General features: G+C 37.3%; 1 protein-coding gene across 1 annotated transcript in view; it reads right to left on the bottom strand.

Annotated features, from left to right (window-relative positions):
* Positions 1–25,965, bottom strand: part of PDGFC (platelet derived growth factor C) — a 184,246-nt gene that overhangs the window by 38,195 nt on the left and 120,086 nt on the right. The window contains exon 3 of the mRNA XM_070415415.1: positions 15,636–15,816. Within this exon, the coding sequence (XP_070271516.1) occupies positions 15,636–15,816 (181 nt within the window). The remainder of the gene's footprint in view (positions 1–15,635; positions 15,817–25,965) is intronic.

Below are 25,965 nucleotides of genomic sequence, written 5' to 3'. Positions count from 1 at the left end.
AACTAATGAACCAGCTATCAGCCCCTAATTTGTTCATAAGCTGGCTTCCAATACATCCTAAAAGTAAAAAACAAACAACAAAAAATCTTGAAAAAATCACACATATTACTCTATTTTGCATTGGAAATAGTTAAACTTACATATTATCCAGTTACACTTAATATGTAAATACTCCCACATACCATACCTGTTGGAACCAAATTATATACATTTTGCATGAGGAGATTTAGTAGCACTAAAGTCATCAATCTATTCTGCAGAAACAAAGGGCTTTTTAAGCAATCAGTTCTGAATCTTGACATTGGTTTAAAGCTATAGATTACATCTTGAGCTCTTAGCATCCTAAAGCTTCATTAATCTCTGTCTCAGAAGCTGCAAAGCCTTATTCATGGATTTATTTATAGTGACTATTTATGTTTCACACATTCACTAGGAATCTCACATTAAGAAAAGAGATTTGTGGTATTATTTTTTTTATTTTGTAATTTTTAATCTATGGTAGATGTACTATTCTAAGCTACAAAAATGGTTCTGCACCAGCTATAAAATATTAGATGAAGAAGATTATGAGGTTACCTAATTCAGAATAAAAATTTCCCTCCTAACCTAAGTTGATATTCTGAAGCCAAAAAGTATTTTCATATAACACTTTTATTTAATGCCTTCTATGATGTTGTGCATTTTTATTTTTTCAAAAATTTCTTTTTGAGGTTAGTAGTCTGTATCAATGTCACTTTCTAGGTTGTAACATTGTGCTTCATATAGTTATGTAAGATGTTACCTCTGGGAATAATTAGGTGATGGGAATACTGGATATTTCTTATAAATGCATGTCAATGTATCATTATCTCAAAATAAAATGTTTAAAAAGTTCTCATTGAGCAAAAGTTAATTAGGATATAGTATATACTATGCTTGAAATCCATGATTTGACTATAATTTTTCCTATTTATTTGCTCTGAACCTTAGGCAAGTTGCATTTTTTCCCCCTGAGCATACTTCATCCTAGGTAAAATGGGGATAATTTCTCATAGAGTTATTGTAAAGAATAAATAAGATAACATATATCAAGGATTCAGTACAGTAGTAGGTGTTCAAGGAATGGCCTGTATTTATTTAGGTAGGCTGATTTTTTTGGTCAACTTACAGTTAAAATACAAAATTACATATATCTTCAAGACAAATAACAATATTTACTTAAAGTAAACTGCATCTTGCCCCAGTCTTGCAATATAAGTGAAAACCAAATGCAAAGGGGACCACAACAGAAGGCCCAAGATTTTATGCAAGGACCAAGTGTCCTTTTAATGATTTAGCATCCTCAAATTGCTCAGTGACATGGAATTATGCCAGGCCATTCATGCCAAATAAACACTATGGCGAGCCAGAGGAAACAGCCAAGCCCTTTTATGAAATTAGGAATTCTACTGGAAGAGAAAACATAATCTGCAGATAACAGAAAAGCATGACCCCAAGATTTGGAATAACGGATTTCAGTATGCAGTTAAGCATGCACACCTTCGAATCGGTATTGCCACAATGACACACTTTAGTCACATGTACCCCTCTTGACATGTAGGAATCAAACACTAAACTTTTGGGAAGTTCTATAAGGTGACTAAGCAGCATGTAAACATGAAATTCAGAGAGAAGTCAGTGCCCTGCCAAAAACCCAGTCTGAAAGGGATGCTGACTTTAAAACCAAACACTGTGTGCTGATAGACACGGGCGCTCTTTTTATTATTACTTTTATCAATAATGGAATTAGAATCCCTGAAAGCATCACTCACCAAATCCCCAAAAGAAAGGCAAATATTTGTGCCAGATTATGTGAGATGACATCTAAAGAATCTCATCCAAAGGATGTGTCATGATTTAAGACCCGCTTCCCCTCAGGTATTGGAAGTCAAGTTTTGACATGCAGCGTCTCTCCGTTTCTCCAACAAGTCACTGTCTTCCACATGTCTTAACCTAAAACAACTAATTACATTCGGTGCTATTTCATCAACTTACATCCAGCAGGAAAGTGCCTTTATTTATTTATTTATTTATTTTACCGTATCAGAATGTTATTCTTCTGGAAAAAAGCATTTCCTCTTTAGCAATGCTGTAAAAGTTGAAAGGCAGAATTTCAGAGGAGGTATTAGACACAGCATAGGCTAACTGGAAGTTGTGCATACTTATTTCCATTTCCTATCTCAGATTTTATTTTAGAGTCTTAGATAATTGCCACTTCAATGCTTTCCTATTATTCTTCCAAAGGAGAAAACAAGTTTTAATATAAACCTTGGCTTTCTTAAGCAAACCTGCCTTGGAAGTACTTAAGATAATTCATATAGTCTTTTAAGGCTACGATGACAGCTTTAATCCCTCTTCTGAATAACTATTTGCAAGGAAAGGTACTAGGCAGGTATTTCCATAATGGCTTTTATTCACATTTAAACAAAAGCTGGCTTTACTTAGCTAGAGTAGAAACACCTAGGCAGGCGGGACCTTTGCCCTGGAGCCATGACAAGAAGACAACCTGGTGCAGGAATTTCCTCCCTGAGTTCACGGGGCCTTTGGTGGCCTACAGGCAGGCACCCTGCAAACACCTGCGGGATGGCATTCCATGTATTTCCGTCCTTAGATTTGTGTTTCTTCTTCCATTCGCTTTGTTTTTAAAAAATATATTTTTACTGATTTCAGAGAGGGAGAGAGAGATAGAAACATCAATGATGAGATAGAACCATTGATTGACTGCCTCCTGCATGCCCCCCACTAGGGATTGAGCCTGCAACCTGGCATATTCCCTAACGGGATTCGAACTATAATCTCCTGGTTCATAGGCCGATGCTCAACCACTGAGCAGCCCGGATTCCATTCACTTTCAATATTACCAAACACCTATTATATTTCAGAAGCTGTGCACAAACTGCATAATTTCAAACCAAACATGCTATGGGCCTTTGGTATTGCAGAGTGATACATTAAGTAAGTGCTTAGTAGACTTCCAATTAAGTCTCCTTTCCATTTTATTTTCCTATTTCTTTGTATAAATTTTATCCAAGTTTCCTTAATGACACAATCTGAAAAATTTTTGAAGCTGAAAAGATGGCTAGGATACTCACAAGTAACGGTAATGTTTTAATCGTGATGGCATTTGACTGATAGTGAAATATAATTAGTGAAATATTGACTCCATATAAATTCTTACCTTTTTAACATTGTGTTTATTTTGAAAGTGACTTTTGGAGGAGCTTATTTCTTGTTTGCATTTTAAAGGTAATTGTGTGGAGAAAGTACAATTGAGCCCTCAATATTTATTATCACTATTACCAAAAAAAGGGTAAATCCTAATTTAGTTCACCAACTTCTCAAAGTTTCTCATCTATGATATCACAGTAAACAGAAATAACACTTTAGTGTTTTAAAAGGGAAAACAGATGAGAGAAAGTCTTATATTTGCCTTCCCTTCCTCAATGATCTTCCTATTATAATATATGTCCCACACTAGTGCAGAGGCAGCTTGGCATTAAATAGAATTAGGAAGACACTATTGAATATCCTCACTTCTAAGTATGTGACCTTCTCTGAGTTTTACCGTGTAAATGGTGATAATATTTCATTATGGGGGAATACCATAAATGACATAGATGCACCCATCAAGTTTAGCACATCTTTTAGTTTATGTTCCTTCTATTCTGCCTGACTCACCTATTTCCAAGTTTATATCATTAAGCACTTCCTTTCTAAAAGATGTCTAGAATATCTTTGGCTTTCAAAAATTAGCTTCTTCAGAAATACCTAACACTAATTGCACTTACCATTCACTTTTCTTCTAAGACTGTCACAAGATATAAAAATGGATGCTTATAGATAAAATCAGATTCATCTGATTTCAAAGTAATCTTAAATAAATAACAGTTTGAGTATGTCATCTTAGTTAAAGAGATAGATAAAATTTTGACAGCTCTAGTTTTAATGTTCAAAGCATTAAATTAAACTAGTAGCATTACTCAATAAATGGATATTTGGAGAGTATGTGAGGATATCATTTTCTCAAATGTATGGGTGACGTGAATAGTTGTTTGTTACAACTAACATGCATAATGAATGAATCATGGCTGATGTCCATGGATACTACTAGATATGATACTGAAACAGAGTTTAGGATATGTTAAGTAGCAAATCACTATTCAGTCCTATCTAATATTTGTAAAGAAATCATAGCATTAGCATAATCACACAAAGCAACTTTTCTAGGGGCCTCTTATATCTGGCATGGGAAGATAATGGAGATTCATTCCTGAATGCCAATCAGAGCACAGCACCTGGCACGGACAGTAGTTTCCACTTATCAACAGTTTATCTTATAGTGGTCTTGGTTACTTGCCATCAACCATGGTCCAGAAAACATTAAATGGAAAATTCCAGAAACAAACAATTCATAAGTTTTAAATTGTGTGCTGTTCTGAGTAGCATGATGAAATCTCCTGCCATTCTGCCTGAGATGTGAATCATCTTTTTGTCCAGTATCCATGCTGTACATACAATACAATATTTTGAGATAGAAAGGGAGAGACCACATCCACATAACTTTTATTACAATAATTGTTATCATTGTTCTGTTTTATTATTAGTTACTAGAGGCCCAGTGCACAAAATTTTTGCACTGGGGTGGGGGAGGGTCCCTCAGCCCGGCCTGTGCCCTATCGCAGTCCAGAGCCCTCCCTCGGGGGATGTCTGACTGATGGCTTAGGCTCACCAGGAACGGGCCTACATCGGCAGTCAGACATCCTTAGTGCTGCCGTGGAGGTGGGAGAGGGTCCCACCACCGCCACTGCACTCACCAGGTATGAGCCTGGCTCCAGGCTTCTGGCTGAGCAGCACTCCCCCTGTGGGAGCGCACTGACTACTAGGAGGCAGCTCCTGTGTTGAGCGTGTGCCCTCTGGTGGTCAGTGTGCATCATAGCGACCGGCCATTCCGCTGTCCAGTCTATTTGCATATTAGCCTTATATTATATAGGATTGTTTTTAAACTCTTACTGTGCCTAACTTCTAAAATTTAAATGTATCACAGGTATGTATGTATCGGAAAATATGTAGTATATAGGGCTCGGTACTAGCAGTTTCAGTATCCACTGGGGTCTGGCAGAGTATCTCTAGTGGATGAGGGGGAAACTGTATTATGTCTCAATTGTTTTGCAAGTATCTGCAATACTTTTGAAATCAAATATAAACCCAGCCTTTAATAAGGACACTGCTATATGAATAAAGGGGTGGGGGGTGGGGCGCAAAGGTGGTCATTTTAGCTCTGTTCTCTCCAAAAATGATTGATTCTAAAAATATATTTTTTAAAATGCATAGTCCTTTAAGGCCAAAGAAAATTGGAAAGGAGACAACAGCGATAACATTTTGGAAAATGAAAAGCAGGTGGATATGTAGTCATTGCATCAGTGGACCTGAAAGTTCAGCAGGGGGCAAAGCCAAGAAGCAACCTGATTTACATGAAAGAACAACCAAAAAGCTTTTGGATCTGGTGGCATCAGGCGCCAATGCAGGTGGGATTGACAATGGGACAAATTGAAAATGATGAAGAGATCAGACACCCGAATCTATTTCCCACTGTGGCAAAAGACTGATTTATTACAGACTATACAGATTTCTTCTCTGAACAGAATAAAATTGAAGATTAAGGACTGAGACACCCAACTGAGTTGAGAGTGGTGATAATTATTCTGAATATGGGGGTATGGAGGAGGTGGAGTTTTATATTTAATGCTGAGACTCTCAGTCCTAACCCACTCAGATCTCATTTTAGAGAACTGGCAGCCAGGACTATACTTTTAGAAAAGAGATTAAGGAAATCAGGGTGCGTTTTTAAAGGAATTGACCCAGTCTGCTCACAACACAGTAAAGACTATGGTCAGCACGGCCCATCCATAGGCAGAGAATGATCAGTCAGCTTTTAAGTGGCTAGTGGACCTGGTCAGTATTCATTGACATTTGAGGGTTAAATAAAAGTATTTTTAGTCATGCAAGGTCACATTTTTTAAAAAAATCTCTGATGTTCCTTTATTTTAGTGAGTTTATGAGGATTTCACTTTCTTCCCAAACAAGAAAGTAAGTGAAGAGAGAGGAAGACCAAAAATCCTACCAACAAGAGATCGAATGCAAGAAAACTGCAAAGGAGACGCTCAGGATAAGGCGGAGGGAAATCCCGAGGATGACAGCTATTCACAGGCCCAGGGCAATCAGTCCAAATCAAAGTTGACCGGATTGTTTCACCAGAAATTTCTTCTGGAAGATGAAATTATTAGAAAACCGTAATGTGTTGGCTGTTTTGAGAGGTGATTCACACAATCTGAGGAATGGGTCTGAATCAGTGGTAAATATTTATAAATGTATAAACTTAAAGCAAAGCCAACAACAACAACAAAATGCACACATCACTAGGGAAAACAAGCCAAAAAAAAAAAAAAAGTCAGGAAAGGAAATGCAGTCCTAGTATACTTTATGGGTCAGTGAACAATGACCCATTGCATGGTCACCATGAACTTGGGTCTTGTTATAATTAGGATCTAACAGAGGTTGAGGTGATGAGCAGTGTTGACCGGTGTGATAAAAAAGGAGGATGGAAGAGAGTGAATGCCTCACCTTCCAGAGTGTGTGGTGAGTGAAGTTCATAGGTAATTTTAAAACCAAAGAATCAAGAAGTAGCAGCAAAAGCATGTTATCTGGAGATATAGAGGTCAAATCTGAAAGAATCAGTCAACAGAATTGGAAGTGCTTGCCTCCAAGGAGCAGGAAAATCATTTGGGCAGGGGAATAGGAGCAAATGCTATTTTTCGTAAGCCTAAGAAATAAGGGCCCTTTAAACTATGTGCAATTACAACTCTGAAAAAAATGAAAATTACAGGTTAAAAAAGAGTATGAGGAGAATTAAGGAATATTTCTTGATGGTTGGGACTGTCTTGTTTGGGTAACAGTGTCTTATCACAGTGAAGAAGGAATGAATAGCCAGTCTAGAACTGTGCCTCAGTGCTGGAACCAGGCCATCTGGGGATTATCAGGCAATCTTGGCTTTGAACTAGACAAGAAGGCAGATTGTCATTTATCCTAGTTCCATGGGTAACGGATACTGACAGTTGACAAAATTGATAGGCTTTAATATATAGCTTAGAAAAGTCGGTACAATAAATGCAAGTACTAAAACTTGATATCTATCCATCTGATTCTATGAGAAAATCCCATTCTTTTGCAATACTGAAAAATAGAGAACACATGGGTATGTTAGCTGTTAAATACACACGCAGAGTCTCCAATCTGTTCCATAAAATATTCATGTTTGTTTGAATATGAAAAATATTTCTCCAACATCTTGTAGTAAAACTCTCTGCATCTTGCTCGGTTTATAGTTTAGAGCAAATTCTAATTCAATGTAGGAACGTTCTGTATCAACATCTCCAAGAACGTTTGATGAAATGCAGATAACTGGGCACTACTCCAGACCAAGAGAATCATAATCTCTGCCATCTGATAATATGCATTTTTAATAAGCTCTTGAGAGATTTTTATAACATATTTGATATCAAATTTATACTAGGTAACTCCCAAGGCTTTTGTTTGTTTGATAGCTTGTTTTTTTCTTTAATTTAAGAGTTATGACCTCCTTCTGCTCTTAACAATTGCCTCGCTTCCTTTTCAAAATCTTTCCAAACCACTTATATGATACTTATTCATAGACTGTATTTATTTATGTTTGTATATTCTTTTTTTCTCCAAAACAAGGTAAGTTCTTAAAGGCTTAGGGCAACACCAAATATGTCCTTGAATTTTTTTCACAACAACCTGGCTCATCAAATATTCTTCAGTAAATGTTGAAAGAATTAACAAAAATATGGATGGGAATATTGAAGGAAAATTATTATTTTATCATTTTAAATTGCAACAAATTTACACCTGGAAAACAATTCTCTTGATTGGCTTTAGCTGCCATATTAACTCTAAGGTTTTAAATCATTGTGGCTCTAGATATAAAATATGAATTAATCAAATGTCAAGCTTTCAATTCTTTTAAATTCTTATTTACAACCTCCGTGTATATCAACTTAAAGTGGTCTGTCTTTTACCATTCCAGCGGTAATGCCAACTGCCTTTTTATTTCTAACAACAAATCATGCCATCTGAAATTCTTTCTTAGATAGCTAGGGATTAACTGAAACAAAAAGATTCATGAGAAATGGAAAAGAGACGATGAGCTTCACATGAAAGAGAGCAACATGTCCATGGGTTAGAAGTTAGGTGGAAAATAGATTAAACATCTCTTCCCCCTGTAAGAGTTTAGTCTCTGCAGCAATTATATAATTTCTTTGGTGAAATAAAACGTCATCTCAAGACTTCCTGCATAAATATGTAAATACATTGTGTATTTTAATAAAAATCTAATACTTTGAAAAGTGTTTCAGACTATAGACATACAGTACTTAAAATATTTTCCATCCCATAATACTACAAAAAAAGCACAAGAACTAATTTTTTTCTTAATTCTCTTTCAAGATAAATAAAAATTTATTTTTAAAGGTTTAGAGCTAAATTGTCACTTGCTAAAATCAGATTAGTGTAGTAATATAGCAATGCAGTGCAATTGGTTATGAAGATTTATAATTTTTTTAATCTTGAGTGCATTTTGACACTGATTTTTTTTTTCCCCTATGGGATTAGTGCTTTAATATTGCTCTTGGTATTTTTACTCCAGACATGCCACTTTTTTCTCTCCCTAAGAAAGTAAACTAATAAATTTGATGCCCTGTGTTAGCATTAGTTGGAATTTTTTAAACCTGAACATAAAAGCAAATTTGGCCTTCAGTTAAGACTTTTCTTTACATGATATTAGCAGTAAAATAACCTGGCAAACACTAGAAGGGATGGAAAAAAATATCCGCCCTCCTCCTTTCTTCCCCCAACTTCTATATTCACTGAGCTGCTTTGTTCTCTGTATCCTGCATAATTAATAACTACTTTGGCAATCAGTCATGCATTCCTTAATGGCACCTCAGGCATCAAGTGTCCTTGTAAGCCTCCCCCACAGAAACCATACACCCTTATGCAGTGCACACTGCCTGGGCACTGACTTCACTCTGGACATGTCATTTACAAAATCACTATTAAGGAAAATGTATATTTGGGGTTATAGACTAGCTACAATACTTAATATCCTCTAGTATCATTTCATCTCTTTATAGATTCAATATATAAATACTTTTACTAACAGTAATTAAAATTATGCAATACCCAAACAAGTGTCACTGTTTATACATATTAAAAAGAAAGTAAAATTATAAAAATAATAGAACAAATTTGGCAGCAATCTAAAAGATGAGTTTCACTGGATTGTTGTGAGTTAGTCTTCGGTTCATTCATCTCCCTACACTCCCCTTTTCAGGCAATAAAGAAAAGACAGAAATATATGGAGTCAGTTGGTTTGGTAGCTATAACATCTGTTGTCCTTAATCTTAACTGATGCATTCACTAAATGGAAAGTAATAGTAAAGAAATTGTTAAAAATATTGTGTTATTACTTCTGATCAGAGAGCTTAGATTAAAACTCTTTAAAAGATAATATTCAATAAAACCATTTTAAAAGAAATCAGTGGTAGTTTAATCATCATCCTTCAAAATGTTAACCAGATTGAAGGGAGAAAGAGAAAATCCTCAAATCATATAACCATTTTTAAAAAATCTATAATTATAAGTAATATTGTACTCAAGAAGAATAGTTCTATATACAAATAATAAAACTACTAAAATATTCAGAACTAGATATGTACATTTTATTTCAAAAATAGGCATCATTTTTGAAGTAATTGACAAAAAATATGCAATATTTTGTACATTAAGGCTGAGAATTTATTTAAATAAGACTTTTAATAAGGTGTTTTGATTCTAGAATAAAAATATTATTTTTTCAGCCATTGCAGGTTTCTTAACATTCTTAAATAATGGTGCTTATGCTACAGTACACAGAGTAAAACATACACAACCTATTATAAATTACTCCAAAATTAAACAAGAAATTTTCTTTTCTTTCTAAGAGATCTGCTGGGCTCTCAATGTGTGTGGCCTCCAAACAGAAACAATCTAGCACTGTTTTATTTCAGTTTTGCTTCATTTCTTCCCAAACAATCTCTCACTGCTAATCTACCAGGCCTTTCTTTTTTTCTCTTTTAGCATGAAGAAAAAAAAAAATCAAAGACATTATTAACTCCTTATGCACAATCATAAAAGCTTAATATTTATCATTTGACATCAATTACATGGATTTATTTTTCAGTATTTATTAATGGGGCATGACTGTGGAATATATATATATATATATATATATATATATATATATAATAGAATAAATAATTTTTGAAAACAGCATTAAATGCTAAAATTTTTAATTTATGTAGTAATTCTAGCACTATTTTTAAGCTACCAAAAACTAGCTATAATTTCACGTAAACATTCTATGCTAAAGTTTTTTCTAAAATCAAACTTAGCCTATAATATCAACCTAAAATAGTAAAATTGAAGGATACTTTTTTTATATCTTATTCTAAGGTATTTGGGAATCAAGGAAATGATAGTGAAATAATAACATTACAGAGGAAAGTATACTATATGTAACATATGTAAACAATCTTTCAATATTAAATTGGCATCACTTTTTTCAAAATAATAAAGAATCCTATATTTAACCATATGCTCTCTCTCATTCATTCGTTGAGCGGGGGAAAAGTTAGTAAATCATTTTTATGAAGGTGAACATAATTTTTAAAGGCAACATGTGTGGCAATACTGTTTCTGAGAATTTTAACTAATGTACCGTAATTAGAACCACGGAGCCTTAAAGGTTGACTAGTATCAAATATCCATATATGCTTCCAAAGAAAGCTGCAGAGTTATCCTCCTTACTTGTAAAATATAAGAAATATTAAAATCAACTTTCTCCATAATTATCCCAGAAAAAAAGTGACTGAACACAAACATTTTTCTGTGTATAAAAATAGATGCAAAATATTTATTAAATTAATTATAACCGCAGGTAAAGATGATTATACACATTAATAGTTATAATGTCATAAGTATGCATTTAATTTTTTTAAGTAGCCTAATATCTGAATGTTTCACTCCTCATCAAAACAAAACAAAACAAAAACAGTTCAGTTCTTTAAGTAGAGCAAGATTGTGTTCTTGGCAATAGAGCCTAATATATCAGGACCAAGAGAATATGTGATTCTTCCGTTTTCTCGTTTATGCATCATCACTATTGTGCAACAGCTACAAAGGTAACAGAGTAAATGAGAAGTTAGTGCAGCGCCACTTGTTTTAGACAGCACTAAGGGGAAACAGCTGAATGTCTATGAGACATTAGTGAGCCGCTGCAATGTGTCTGGCATTGTACTAGGCATTTCATAACAAACCTAAAAGTAGGAAGTTAATAGTCCAATAAAGGTGTGCAGTTAATATCATTTTTATCATGAGCAAGGTAAGAAAGCACTGTGGCCAGTGGTGGGTTGGCATTGAGACCATTGCCTCTGGGGATCTGGGTGTGCTAAGTATGAAGCTCATCGTTGGCACATAAAAAGAGTATCAGAGATGATGGGTGGAGGAAGGGGACTTGAAGGAGCACTTGCCCCTGAGCAAATGACACAAGAGCTTTTCAGTCTCTTCTCCAAAAGGCAAACTTTCTTCCCTTAGGCTTTCATTCATTGACACACAGATAAGACTGATGGATTGCTGCCCTGCTAGTAATAATGCTGGGGGGAGTGGATGGAGGGAGGAGCATCATTTAGCAATACACAATGATAACTCAAAACACTGTGCAAGGCTTAAGAGCAAATTAACTTTTCAAATTGTTGCTCATCAAATCTTGCTCGTTCTGTGGGCAGTTATTGACTGTAGAATGACTGCAGCTGTGTGGGACAAGGGAGGGATATAGGGAACCAAGACAAAGGATAGGTGAGGAATTGGCCAATAAATTGTCAAAATCAATTTAAACCCAAAAGAATGAAAGCTTGTGAAATTGTAAAATTCATATGTCAATAATCCAGAAAGCAATATGGAAAATTAAAAACACCAAGTCACACTTATTAGGCAATGTAGGACCCTACCATCATGTTCTCTGTTTTTCTACGCATAAGGCACATTTATATAAGGTCCCTTATGCTATTTCTCCACATATTTCTATTTTCTGCAGCCCCATCACAGGTCAACTTAGTTGCCATGCCAAACATGTTTCCATAGATACCAAGAGAATGTCAATTCTCATCCCACCAAACTCCATATTTATAATTTATCAAGCTATTTCAATAACTATTTACATATGTACTGAATTTAATTTTAATGACATAATCAGTGCTACATGTTTCACCTAAAGTCTCTCAAATTCAGGCCGTTTCTAGTGTTAGTCACAGCAAATCTTTGGTAATAGGTCAATACCAAGTGGCAGGGCCCTTCTTACTCGAGGATGGGTGTTACTTACCATAGACCCTTATGGTTCTTTATCTCATCTCAAGGCTCATAAATCTGATATTCACTTACAGATAAAAACAGTGTCTCTGATAGTGAAGCTGGGGTGAGTTGTATAATCAACTTAGCATTCCAGCACTGAATCAGAACCTCTATTGTGCCTAGAACTCATCTAGGCTCTATAAAATGGCTGGGTTTTTATCTTTAAACTAGAGGCCTGGTGCATGAAATTCATGCACTCAGGGTGGGTCCCTCATTCCAGCCTGCACCCTTTAGCAGTCTGGGAGCCCTCGGGGGATGTCCAACTGATGGCTTAGGCCCGCTTCCTCTGGGGAATGGGCCTAAGACGTCAGTCAGACATGCTTAGCGTTGCCACAGAGGCAGGAGAGGCTCCCACCACCGCCACTGAGCTCACCAGTTGTGAACCTGGCTTCTGGCTGAGTGGTGCTCCCCGTGTTGGAGCATACTGACCACCAGGGGTCAGCTCCTGCATTGAGCATCTGCCCCCTGGTGGCAACTGGTGTGCGTCATAGTGACCAGTTGTTCCTCAGTTCAGTCAATTTGCATATTAGCCTTCTATTATATAGGATAATCTGTATAATGACATTGATCAAGATTCACAATATAATTTAGAGCATATATTTTAGAGATATCTCCCTTAACTTCAATTGTACACAATAAATGATTCTACTGTTAGTACATGAATAAATTACCACTTTCAAACTTCAGTTTGGATTTTATTGTTGCTTTCTTGGCTGTATCTTAAATAATACTTAAATCTCTTAATATGTTGGTTAAATAATATTCCAAAGGCCTGAGTTTGGGCAATCAAAAAGGAAAATATCTGCTAACATTACAATGTGAATATAATATATAAAGTTAAGCATTAATTCCATATTTTCTGATTTGACTCATGAATTCTCATGAATTGCTACCTGGCTGTATGCATAGTGTTCATATTCAAGAATCTACATGCTAATTCATGTAGCCAACACCATGTTGTGTCCCCAATATACTTACTAAATAGCTAAAATCATTAAAGATATCAATTATATAGGATTTTATATTAACTTGTTTTATTTTTTCCATATGCCCTCTTCCACCTCCACCCACCACCTATACCTTAGCATTCACCACACTGTAATTGGTCATATTTAAAAATTATACTAGATGACATCATCATATTTGTATAAGTACTTCTGATTTACTATTATGAGAATGCAATAAAAATATCAAAGGATTTTAAATATTTCTGTTTCAGTGCAATAAGCAGATACAAATGTTTGAAATAATACATAAAATAAGGGTGAAAGCAATCATGATACAACTAAAAATACAGTAATTATAATCAGAAAAAATAGATTTCTTAAATTACAATGAGAATTTCAAAATCTTTTTTGGGAGGGAGGTGGCACAAAAGCCATAAAAATTATTCAATCAGAATAAATATTAAGATCCTTAAGTAGAAAAATTGAGCTAAATACTTTTTTAAAATCTATTTTACTAAAACATTGATTTTTTAAATTAATATTTAATGTTTATCTTATTAAGAGATAAAATGATAAAAAGTATGTTATGTACATATTTGTAAACAATACAACTAAAAAATAAATTTTGGTGGGTGCAGAAAAGGATATGACCCCTTAATGCGGTGGTTCTCAACCTTGGATGCACATTAGAATCACCTGGGAATCTTTTTAAAATCCTGATTTCTGGGCCCGGAGGATGAGGCCCAGAAATCAGGATTTTAAAAAGATTCCCAGGTGATTCTAATGTGCCAAGGTTGAGAACCACTGCCTTAATGGGAGAAAAATAGTAAAATATCACATAAGAGATGGACTTTTAGGTAATTTCAGAAATAATTTTATTAAAATGACATTAATGTCAGATAGTGCTGGCTTTCTAACTTTGCAATGTATTCATTTCAAAAACATATATGAATTTAAAAATTAGAGCCATCAGAAATTTCACATCTTTAAGGTAAGAGTAGCATTTAGCAAAATGCAAAAGGTTATCTATCTATATATATAAAACCCTAAGCAACTGGTTGCTGTTCGACCAGTCAACAGTTTGACCAGTCGCTATAATGCACACTGACCACCAGGGGGCAGACGCTCAATGCAGGAGCTGCCCCCGGTGGTCAGTGCGCTCCTACAACGGGATTGCCGCTCAGCTGACTGATGAGCGCCAGAAGCCGGACTCACTGGCTGGCAAGCTCAGCTGTGGTGGCAGCCAGCGGTGGCGGCAGGCACAATGGGGTCGGGATGAACGGAGGAGCGGTGTGGTACCTGGCGGCCCAGGCTCGGGCTCCTCCCTGGCTGCCTGCCACTTCACAAACTACTACATCCCTTGGGGGATGTTGGACTGCCAGTGTGAGGATCAGGCTGAAACCAGCAGTCCAACATCCCTCGAGGGGCCCTGGATTGAAAGAGGGCGCAGGCCAGGCTGAGGGACCCCATCAGTGCATGAATCCATGCACCTGGCCTCTAGTAATATAATAAAAGTGTAATATGCTAATTAGACCAGACGTCGTTCTGGACGACCTTCCAGCCTGCCAGAGGGAAGCCCGAGTCCCGGGTGCTAGAGGGAAACCAGTGCTGGCAGCCGGGGGAAGGAAGGCCTACTCTTTCATGAATTTCGTGCATCAGGCCTCTAGTCATATAATAAAGGGTCACAAAAATGCTAGAAAACTAAAATTATATTTTATTATTTAATTTGACCATATTTAAAATTAATTCAGGAAGAATTTCTATAATCCAAATTTTAATGGTGATCCCTAAGTGATAAGGATAATAAATACACTAAATTTCTTACTTTGTTCAAGAGAAAATTCTATCTATACTAATTTCTCATCACCACTGAAATACCAAACAGTGAATTAGGTGGTAATGGGTTTGTTACAATTGTCTAAGTGCTGTACAAAACACATTTTATTTCATTTATTCAAAACGTATTTAACATGGCTAATGATCTACTGTGATGAAATTCAAGTTGTGATAACTAGAGTGACATTTATTAAAATAAAAATTAAGCCAGGGAGAAGGTTTTGTTTCCCCCGATTCTCCAGTTTAAAAGGAAAAAGAACGCAAACAAATAACTGAGCTAATGAAATAAGCAGACCTCTAAGTGATACTTACTGGCATGACAATGTTGTAGTGGATGCAGAACCCCGGTTCAGAAGGAAAATATTCATCAGATACAAATCTTATCCTGATTTGATTTCCTTTAGAAATCTGTTTTCCTGGCACAGTCCCAGAACCACACCAGCGCCCTAATATAGTCCCGTCACTGGGGTCCTCAACTTCTACAAAATCATACCTGCAAAGAGAAAGACAGAAGAGACACAACATCATGATCTGTCATTTTGACAATTCATGCCTGGGGTGCAGTAAACCTACAGACCACAGCTATGAGTTCGTCCCAGATTTAACTGGGTAAATACAATCAAATATTCCCCAAAAAAGGAGACACACTGAAAATGCATTCCAAACTAAAGAAACATGAGTCCCTTATTCTAAGCCCTCTCATTTTACTATTAGTGAACTCCAAATTCACTAAATAGCCATCTCAAACCTTAAATATTTTGTATGAAGCAAGCATCTCTGACATTCAATTCATGAATTATTCAATTTAATTTCCATTTGGACCTGACAGCCTTACTCCAATCTTAGTTCCTGCTGTTACTGCCCATTACTTTCTGACAGTAAGTCATTCATGCTAGTTAGGCTCCTTGGCTCCCTTTACTCATCTGTGATGCAACGTGATGGGACCTTCATTATAGACCAGCGATGTTCAACCCTTTTCATCTCATGGCATACACAAACTGATTACTAAAATTCTGGAGCACACCAAAAATATATAATTTTCCAATCTGACGAAAACAAAAGGTCTAATCTTGATTCATTCACACCTGATAGCTATGGTCATGTTGGTTGTTGTCATTTTTTTATTTGACAGTCTAAGGGAAAAGAGGTCAGTGACCCTGACTAAATAGTCAGGTATTGCATGTTTTAAAAATTCTTGTGGCACACCAGTTGAAAATCACTGTTATAGCAACATCTTCCAAATCTCATTTTGTGCAGTACTGTCTTTGTGAGACCTCTCTATGTGTTCTCAGCTCACCATCATCTTCCTATTTTTGATAAAAAATATTTTCAATATTAAATATATATATATACATATATATATATATATATATATATGCAAGTAATCCATCTTCTTTCTTATACTGTTAAATCCTTGAAGAAAGGAATCAGTACTGACATACTTTTATTTTATAATGCATTAAACACAGAGTCTTAAACATAAGAAATGATCAATTTTTTAATAAACACATGCTAACTTTGGTTTGGAAGGTTTGGGGCAGTGGTGATCATTGAGAGCAGTATTGCCCTTATAGAGAATGTTTCAGAAATTTTTAAAAGCCTTTTAGGTTGTTTCAATAATTGGGGGTGAGGAGAGCATATGAAATGCAGTGGGCAAGGTCCATGGATGTTCACCAGTGGGAAGTCCTGAAAATGAGTATTTGCCCCACATCCTCCATGCTTTTCAAGGAGTTCACTGGATATTCATCAGATGACATTTCTGCTATTGTTCATCTGAGTAGAAAATCTAATATTATCTTAGATATAAACATAAATATGTTTTCCAGTTTTAGTTTAAGCCAAGTTTCCAGAAATTCAACTATCAAATAAGTAGAAGAAGGTTTCAATACTTTGGAACTTTACCAATAGTTACTTACTATTTTGGGAAAACGTATCAGTAACAAATACACTGCTTACAACTATTTGCATCACAATTAAAATAATTAGACTTATCTATATTCATATGTATCTATATCCATATCTATATAGATATACAGATCTAGATATATAGATAGATATAGATAGATATTTTCTCACCAGAGGATTTTTTTTAATTGATTTTAGAGAGAGAAAGGAAGGGAGAGAGAATGAGAGAAACATCGATATGAAAGAGAGACATTAATTGGTTGCCTTCTGTAAGTGGCCCAACAGAGGATAAATAGGTAATTGCTTATATGAATTGCACTTCAGAATACTAAACAGGACATTACAAAACTTCTGATAAAAGGGAAGTCTGACATGTTTGAAAACCTATTTGTAATTTGTTTAAAAAGACCAAATTCAGTAGCTACCATACAAGTAAAAATAATATATTTTGTGCAGTATTGAATTTACAGAAGAAGAAAACTGTTGAAAAAGGACAATGTATATAATGAATTAATAATACTTATAAATCTTTGTCCAAAATAAGTATCCAGAATTCTCTTATGGCGTGTAGCTTCACCTGTTTCAGCATCATTTTCTTCATCCTGAAATTGAGGATAATTCTACCTAACTGACTGGAATATTTTTTAAAAAGGAATAATGAGACAATACACGTGCAGTGCCTCAAACATTGTTGCCACTCAGTTGCCTCTCAATAAAGTTTGCTCCTCATATCTATCCTGCATTGCTGCCCACACCTACCTTTTAATACACCTTGGTAGTTTGAAAGCAATAAATAAGAAAACGAGAGTACAAAGAGAAGAGGTTATTTCTGTTATGTCATGTGACAAGTCTGGGCTTATACATTATATATGCACTAGCAGCCAATATAGCCATTCCAGGAATTTTGGTGTATGTGTGTGATGGGACCAGGGAGGGTGGGGTCAGGGGTAAGAAGAGTTGGGTACAAAGACCTAAGTAGTTATTGCAGCTATATCTGATACAGAAGTTGATAACTACCATTTTAAATCAAATGATAATTTTTACATCAAGATTGCTTACTTGTGAAACAAAGCCTCTACCGATAGAGTATCTGTCCGTTGTGCGCCTATCTGGTGCAGGTTACCACCACTGCTGGTTTGCAGAGAGTCAGCTGTCAGGCCTGGCCAATCATCCTACAAGCATTTAGGAAGCACTGACTGGGTATAAAGTGCTATGCTAGATTCTCAGGATACAAAGATGAAATTATAGCTTCTTTGGGCTCAGGGTCTATAAAACATTTTGGTGAGCGCTCTAATGAGAGAATGTAGGAAATACTGTGGAATACTGGCAGAGAACGAGTAATTCTATACAGTGAGATTAGGGTCAGCTTACAAAGAAACATTTGGGCTGTCAGTGAGTACTGATTGACTAGGGGGTGGAAAGGGTGGGGTGGGGAGAATGGAAGTGCATTCCAGCAAGAAGTACAATACATAAGATGTAATAGAAGAAAGAAGGGGCCAGGCACGGTCAGTTGTGAATAGAGGATGGAAAACAAAGAAGTAGATGGAGATCAAGCTGGAAAAATAAGTGTAGGTGAGGAGGTATTTCAGAGTCAGATATTCAAATATTATTTTGTAGGCTAGTGTTGCTAACAGGCAAACACAATTTCAACAGGGAGTTTGTTTCTTTAAAATAAAGTTAACATTTTAAAAAGTAGAATTTCACTAAAAAAAAATTTGGATCTTTGTTAAATTTGAAAATCTGGCAATAGTAAATATCATTAACCCTAGTGTGACCATGAGGGCTCAAATCTCCAGAGCTGGTGTCAGCTCCAGGAGAGGAGCTATCTTTGTTTAATTTACTGTCTTATCCCTAGCACCTACATGCCTGGCACATAGTAAACACTGATAATGAAGGAATGACAGCTGAGCCTCTGTTCCTTCATACCAACTCAGGCTGGGACCAAGGGGAAATAGCGGTAGATGGGACATGCTCTTTCTAATTTTTATTGTTTTAAATGTTTTAATTGATTTGAGAGAGGAAGGGAAAAGGAGAGAGAGATAGAAACATCAACGATGAGAGAGAATCATTGATCAGCTGTCTCTTGCATGCCCCACAATTCAGGCATGTGCCCTGAGTGGGAATCGAACCATGACCTCCTGGTTCATAGGTTGATGCTCAGCCACTGAGCCATGCCAGCCAGGCATAATTTTTAAAAATCCCCATATACTTTTGATGCTGCTTAAAAAACAAACAAACACCCAGATCTGTATTAATTTACATTAATTGCTCATATAGACAGCTGAGTTTGTCACCCTTGCAGCATACGAGGCACAGCCAGGAGGTTTCAATAAGGAAGGAACATAGAATCATCACATATTTGAGCAATGCCAGGAAACAACATTTCAAGTGTTGGTCGAAAGAAAAGACCCTTTAACAAAAACATCCTGAAAAGGAGCTGCAAGGAAACAAGAGAAAAGCCCCTGTGAGCGACGGCAGAGAACTAAGGGACACTATCCACCATAGGTGAGTTGGTCAATGAAGAAAAAACAAAAAGTTCTGACAATGATGAAGTCATATGCAATAAACTGGTTGGGCAAGACACATCCTGCCAATATGTATCTTCACACCATTTTTAAAATAACTGCTATAATCTTTCTAATAGAAGAACCTAAAAGAAAAGAATATCATCTGGAACAAACCTAGAACTAACTCACATAACCATTTTGATGGAGTATATTTAAAAGGCATTTTTAACCATACACAGAAATATCTAGATTATAAATGTTAAGAATTCATTAAGGAACAAATAAGTCTTAAGGCTTGCCTTATCTAACTTATATCCTGATAGTAAAAATTAAGTCCTGCAAATAAGAGAGTGACACGTACAGTGTTACATTTTCATGGAGATTTTCGACTGAATTTGATGCCATTAAAAAAAACCCACACGCTAATCTTTGTAGCAGTTTCTGCATTTGCAGGTAGACAGCTGGCAATTAATTCTTACATGCTCATACAAGTTTGGCACAAACATTTATCACAGTGCTTTAAAAATCTACAGTTTTTCATTCCCTGAAGGTTAACTGATATGAACATCTAAAAAAGTACTATATCCTTTGTGTATAAAACAGTAGAACTTAACATATACTACTAATTGTTTTATAGTAAATTAGGCATTTTAAGATTTTTTTCAGAAGCAGTATATTACAATCACCGACTTATTCTACCATTATTTTTTATTAGCACACCCAATAATTGTTTAGATGTCTATGGAATTGAAAATTATTAATAATATTATTATTTAATAAGGTTTAGTTTCCCCTCTTAATCAAAACAGTAAATCCTCTTGCTAAAGAATATAGTCACAAAAATAGCTTTTTTTAACTTAAATCTTACTCAAAATCATGTAAAATGGACCAAGTGAAGTTCTACCTGTGAAGTATTCGCAAGCCTCATTGTTCCTATCAAGACTTCAAAATAAAAAAGAACAAAACAAAAACCATTGCCACTTGACATCATATTTCTTTTTAACTTGTTTGAGAATATACTGTGGATGGAAAAAGACACCATTTGAAGTTCTTATTTTTATGATAGAATGCCATTGCAGAATATGGGATTCAGTACAGATGTTGGTTGGTTTGATATACCATAAAATAGTCCAAAACATAAAGAACATGAAGACAGGAAAAAATGACATAAAATTATTCTATAGGCCTTATCAAATGAAAGGGAGATCATAAAACCACTTGATTTAATACAAAAATTAAATCACAAAGCATACGCATCCTTAAATACAGAAATCTGCACATGCCCAGATGACTGTACTGGAGACATGGTAATCCTATAAGTCACTCTTAAGTATTAATTTCCAACATGCACAATTGCTCACATCAGTATTTAAAGGATTTACTAAACCTATTTTATGAGCCAATCAAACATCACTTTCTCACGGCAACATGATACACAGCACACAGTGCTAAGTGGTTTATAATGATCACTCCCTTTCTCTAACATACCCCTGGGGACCCAGGAGGATTTATGTTCTTTTATGTTTAACAAACAAGTCTGGTATTGTAGACAAAATTTTCATCCTCATGTGGGAAGTTAAAGACTGTGAGGCCAGGAGGACTGCTTTCTTACTCCTAAGGACTGTAAGGAGTATACCAAAGAAATAAATTCACTGGTAAACAGAATTGTCAGACACCCAGCTTCAAAAATAAACCAACCCTGAAAAACAGGCTGTTTCTAGTTCATACGAACTAAAACTCTGTCAATTAAATCTGCCCTATGAATTATGGAATCTGACGGGAGCGGGAAATCCTGCCAACAAATAGATGTGAATCTTAAAAGGCCTGGCTCTGCAAGTGTCAGCTGGAGTCTGAGCTTGTTGGGAAAAGTAATGACATTAATACGATGACAGTTATTCTACAGGGCTTATTGGTTTAGCCTTCAGTTTAGCAGAAGACCCCTCATACAGAGAACATAAGTTTTAGATCCCTATTTGGAACCAGAGTGTTCATCCATGCTTTAACTTACACTGAAAATAAGTTTTAAAAATAATAACTATATTGTTACTTCATTTGTATACATTAACTCATTTAATCCTCACAAAAATCATAAAAAATTGATATGTTATTGCACCCATTTTATATTTTATAAAATACTAAAGGCCCAATTAGTGCAAGAGGCTCGGTTCTCACAGCCACCATGGCTTGCCTCAGCCCTCGCAGCCCCGGCTTTGTCCAGAAGGTCATTCAGAAGGACGTCTGGAAGGTCATTCCGCTGTCTGTTCTAATTAGCATATTACGATTTTATTATTATAGACTAGAGGCCCGGTGCATGAAAATCATGCACTCGGGAGGGTGGGGTCCCTCAGCCTGGCCTGTACCCTCTCACAGTCCAGAAGCCTTCAAGGGATGTCTGACTGACAGCTTACGCCAGCAATCAGACATCCTTAACGCTGTCAAGGAGGCGGGAGAGGCTCCTGTCACTGCCATTGTACTCGCCAGCCATGAGCCCAGCTCAGGGCTTCTGGCTGAGGGGTGCTCCCGCTGTGGGAGCACACTGACCACCAGGGGGCAGCTCCTTCATTGAGCGCCTGCCCCCTGGTGGTCAGTACGTGTCATAGTGACTGGTCGTTCCGCTGTCCGGTCGATTTGCATAGTATAAACACTATATGTGGAAGATCATACAATATTACTGATTGACAAAAAAGCACAGATTTACCAATTTTTTAAAATTAAATCTTTATTGTTCAGATTATTACAGTTGTTCCTCTTTTTTCCCCCATAGCTCTCCTCCACCCCTTTCCCACCCCACCCTCTGTCCTTACCACTCCCACTGTTCTCATCCATAGTGTACGATTTTTGTCCAGTCTCTTCCTGCACCCACACACCCCTTTACCCCCAAGAATTGTCAGTCCACTCCCTTTCTATGCCCCTGGTTCTATTATATTCACCAGTTTACTCGGTTCATCAGATTTTTTATTCACTTGATTTTTAGATTCACTTGTTGATAGATATGTATTTGCTGTTCATAATTTTTAACTTTACCTTTTTCTTCTTCCTCTTCTTAAAGAATACTTTCAGCATTTCATATAATACTGGTTTGGTGGTGATGAACTCCTTTAGCTTTTTCTTATCTGTGAAGCTCTTTATCTGACCTTCACTTCTGAATGATGGCTTTGCTGGGTAAAGCAATCTTGGTTGTAGGTTCTTGGTATTCATCACTTTGAATATTTCTTGCCACTCCCTTCTGGCCTGCATAGTTTCTGTTGAGAAAGCAGCTGACAGTCGTATGAGTACTCCCTTGTAGGTAACTGACTGTTTTTCTCTTGCTGCTTTTAAGATTCTCTCTTTGTCTTTTGTCCTTGGCATTTTAATTATGATGTGTCTTGGTGTGGTCCTTTGGATTCCTTTTGTTTGGGGTTCTCTGCACTTCCTGGATTTGTAAGTCTATTTCTTTCACCAGGTAGGGGAAGTTTTCTGTCATTATTTCTTCAAATAGGTTTTCAATATCTTGCCCTCTCTCTTCTTCTGGCACCCCTATAATTAGGATGTTGGTATGCTTGAAGTTGTCCCAGAGGCTCCTTACACTATCTTGATATTTTTGGATTCTTTTTTCTTTTTGCTTTTCTGGTTGGGTATTTTTTGCATCTTCATATTTCAAATCTTTGACTTGATTCTTGGTATCCTCTTGTCTGCTGTTGGATCTTTGTATATTATTCTTTATTTCAGTCAGTGTATGCTTAATTTCTAGTTGGTATTTTTTTCATATCCTTCAGGGTCTCACTAAATTTATCGGCGGTTTCTAGAAAATTCTTGAAAAACCTTAGAACCGTGGTTTTGAACTCTATATCCAGTAGTTTCCTTTCCTCCATTTCTGTCATTTGTGACCAGTTTCTTTGTCTCCGCATTTTTTATGCTTCCCTGTGTTGATAGAGTGGTTTTGTGTGCTAGGTGTCCTATAGGGCCCAGTGGCTCAGCCTCCCCAATTACTTGAGGTGGACATTCTTGGTGCACCCCTTTGTGAGCTTTGTGCACTGTCTTGTTGTAGTTAAGCCTTGATTGTTGTTGGTATCACTGGGAAGAATTGACCTCCAGGTCAATTGGCTGTGAGAATCAGCTGTGTCTACAGTGGGAGAACTTCTGTGCTGAAGACACCCTTCTGGGGCAAGACTTGCTTCAGTGGGGCTTTGGTGCTCACTGAGTCTGCCCCCTGAGTGTGTTCCTTATGGATCTGAGGAGTTGTAATTGGATGGTCCCACTCTGACCACTGGGTACACTGGCTCTTGGATCTAAGGAGGTGCTAATTTAGCCTCTTCCTGAGGCTACCCAGCAGGAGCTAGGAAGAGATCTGCAGATTCCCCTTCCTTGTTTGGGGTTTGGAGGTGCCCAAATGAGGCCCAGCTGTGAAGCAATGCAACCTGCTGTGGGGCCTTGGGCCTTCTCTTGGAAGTTCTGGGTCTGTCTGACCCAGCTGCAATTTGTTAGGTAATTTTCAGATTGCAAAGGGCCAGGGCATTCATATGCAAAAGCCTCTGCCGCAGCTTGGGTGGGGCAGAGTCTCAGGGAATCAACAGGGCGGAGCAAGCAGCTATGGCTGATCCTCAGCCCTTCCCTAAGGGGCCCTGTATCTCAGTGTCCCGGTAATCACTGCAAGCACCTCTGAGAGAAAGCCACCCTCAAGTTCCGAGTTCTGCCCGCTGACAGACAGTCCAGTTTCTCCCCCTATGAGTCTAGGTCCCCAGAGACTCACCCGGAACTGGAGTTCAGAGCAGTCTAGGGCTTGTGACTCCCTCCTGATTAAAAAAGACAGCCGAGTCCTCAGTTGCCAGCCCTTGCTGCGTGCACCTCTGTACCTCTGCACTTTATGTCCGCACCTCCTCTCAGTATCAGTGTTGCTTTTCTCTTTCCTTCTAGTTGTAGAATTTCCACTCAGCCAGCCTTCCTGTAGTTCTGGATGATGTCCGTTTTGGCTTTTAGTTGTATTTTTTAATTTGTTGTGGGAGGCAGCAATTTCCGGTGTTTACCTATGCCACCATCTTGGTTTCTCCTTAACAATTTTTTTATAAAAATCCCAAGAAACCTGCTAAAATATTTGTACAAAATAATAATCATACTAATAGAGCAAATATTATGTAGTGCATGCTATATAACAGATACTTTATAACTATTGACTGATTTAATTTCAAGCACAATCACTCCATAGCCACTGTTTTATACACATACTAGAGTCCCGATGCACGAAATCCCGGCACGGGTAGGCCTTCCTTCCCCCGGCTGCTGGCTTCACAGCCCCGTCACTGGCCCTGCCCCCCGCCCGCACCTGCCTTGGCCTGGCGCTGCCCGCATCTGCCGCCACCTCCCCCCTCCCCGGCAGTTCCCTGGAGCCCCTCGATCGATAGCCCTGCAGAGGGTGGCCTGGGCCTCCCTCTTTAGGACAATCTCGGAGCTGCGGACCCCCCATCCTACCCCAGTGGCCTGGGCCTCCCTCTGTGGGTGATCGATTGCAGAGCCCCCCCATTGATCGCCCCACAGAGGTTGTCCTGGGCCTCCCTCTGCAGGGTGATCATGGCGCAATGGCGCCACCCCCCCCGCCCCGCCCCCCACCAACCAATCACATCACACCTGCCTTGGCTGGCCTGGCCCCAGTGCATGTCATAGCATGGTAGTCTGTAAGGTCATCTGGATGGTTGTTCTGATGTTTGGTCGTTCAGTCGATTTGCACATTACAATTTCATTATTATAGATTATAGATGGGGAAACAGGTACAGGGCAGTAATGAAACAAGGCAAAAGTCATTACAGCTAAGAGAAATAGAGCTGGGGCAGTAATCTTGCTTTATTTAAACTTCAGAGCTCATATACTTAACCATTACACAATGCTGTAGCCAGTTAAACAGGACAAAACACAGGCTCATCCAACTCAATATGTCACTATTTATAATCTACCATTGAGAATTCTGATTTAAACTCTCCATATTTTCTTCTTCAAAATGAGAGAGGATTAAACAAGAGAATAAATATAAAGTGTTTAATAGTCTTTAACAAATAAGTTTCTCAATAATAAGTGGGTCTTGTTTGCTTTTAAATAATTGCTATTATTTCAACCACATATGCAACCCATGGAAGATTCCACCCGGTAAGAGTGGACCTCAGAGGCCCTCATACAGTGAAACATTGTGTGGATCACTACTTTTGGCTCATGGCATACCCCAGCCTTCTTGGTCATTCTTCCCTGTGGGAGGGAGTATGTGT

This window comes from Myotis yumanensis, unplaced genomic scaffold (assembly GCF_028538775.1).
Source record: "Myotis yumanensis isolate MYYU_CA2020_CCGP unplaced genomic scaffold, mMyoYum1.0.hap1 SCAF_5, whole genome shotgun sequence".
NCBI classification, from domain to species: domain Eukaryota; kingdom Metazoa; phylum Chordata; class Mammalia; order Chiroptera; family Vespertilionidae; genus Myotis; species Myotis yumanensis.
The sequence above is the reverse complement of the archived record's forward strand: the minus strand, read 5'-3'. Positions and strand labels throughout refer to the sequence as shown.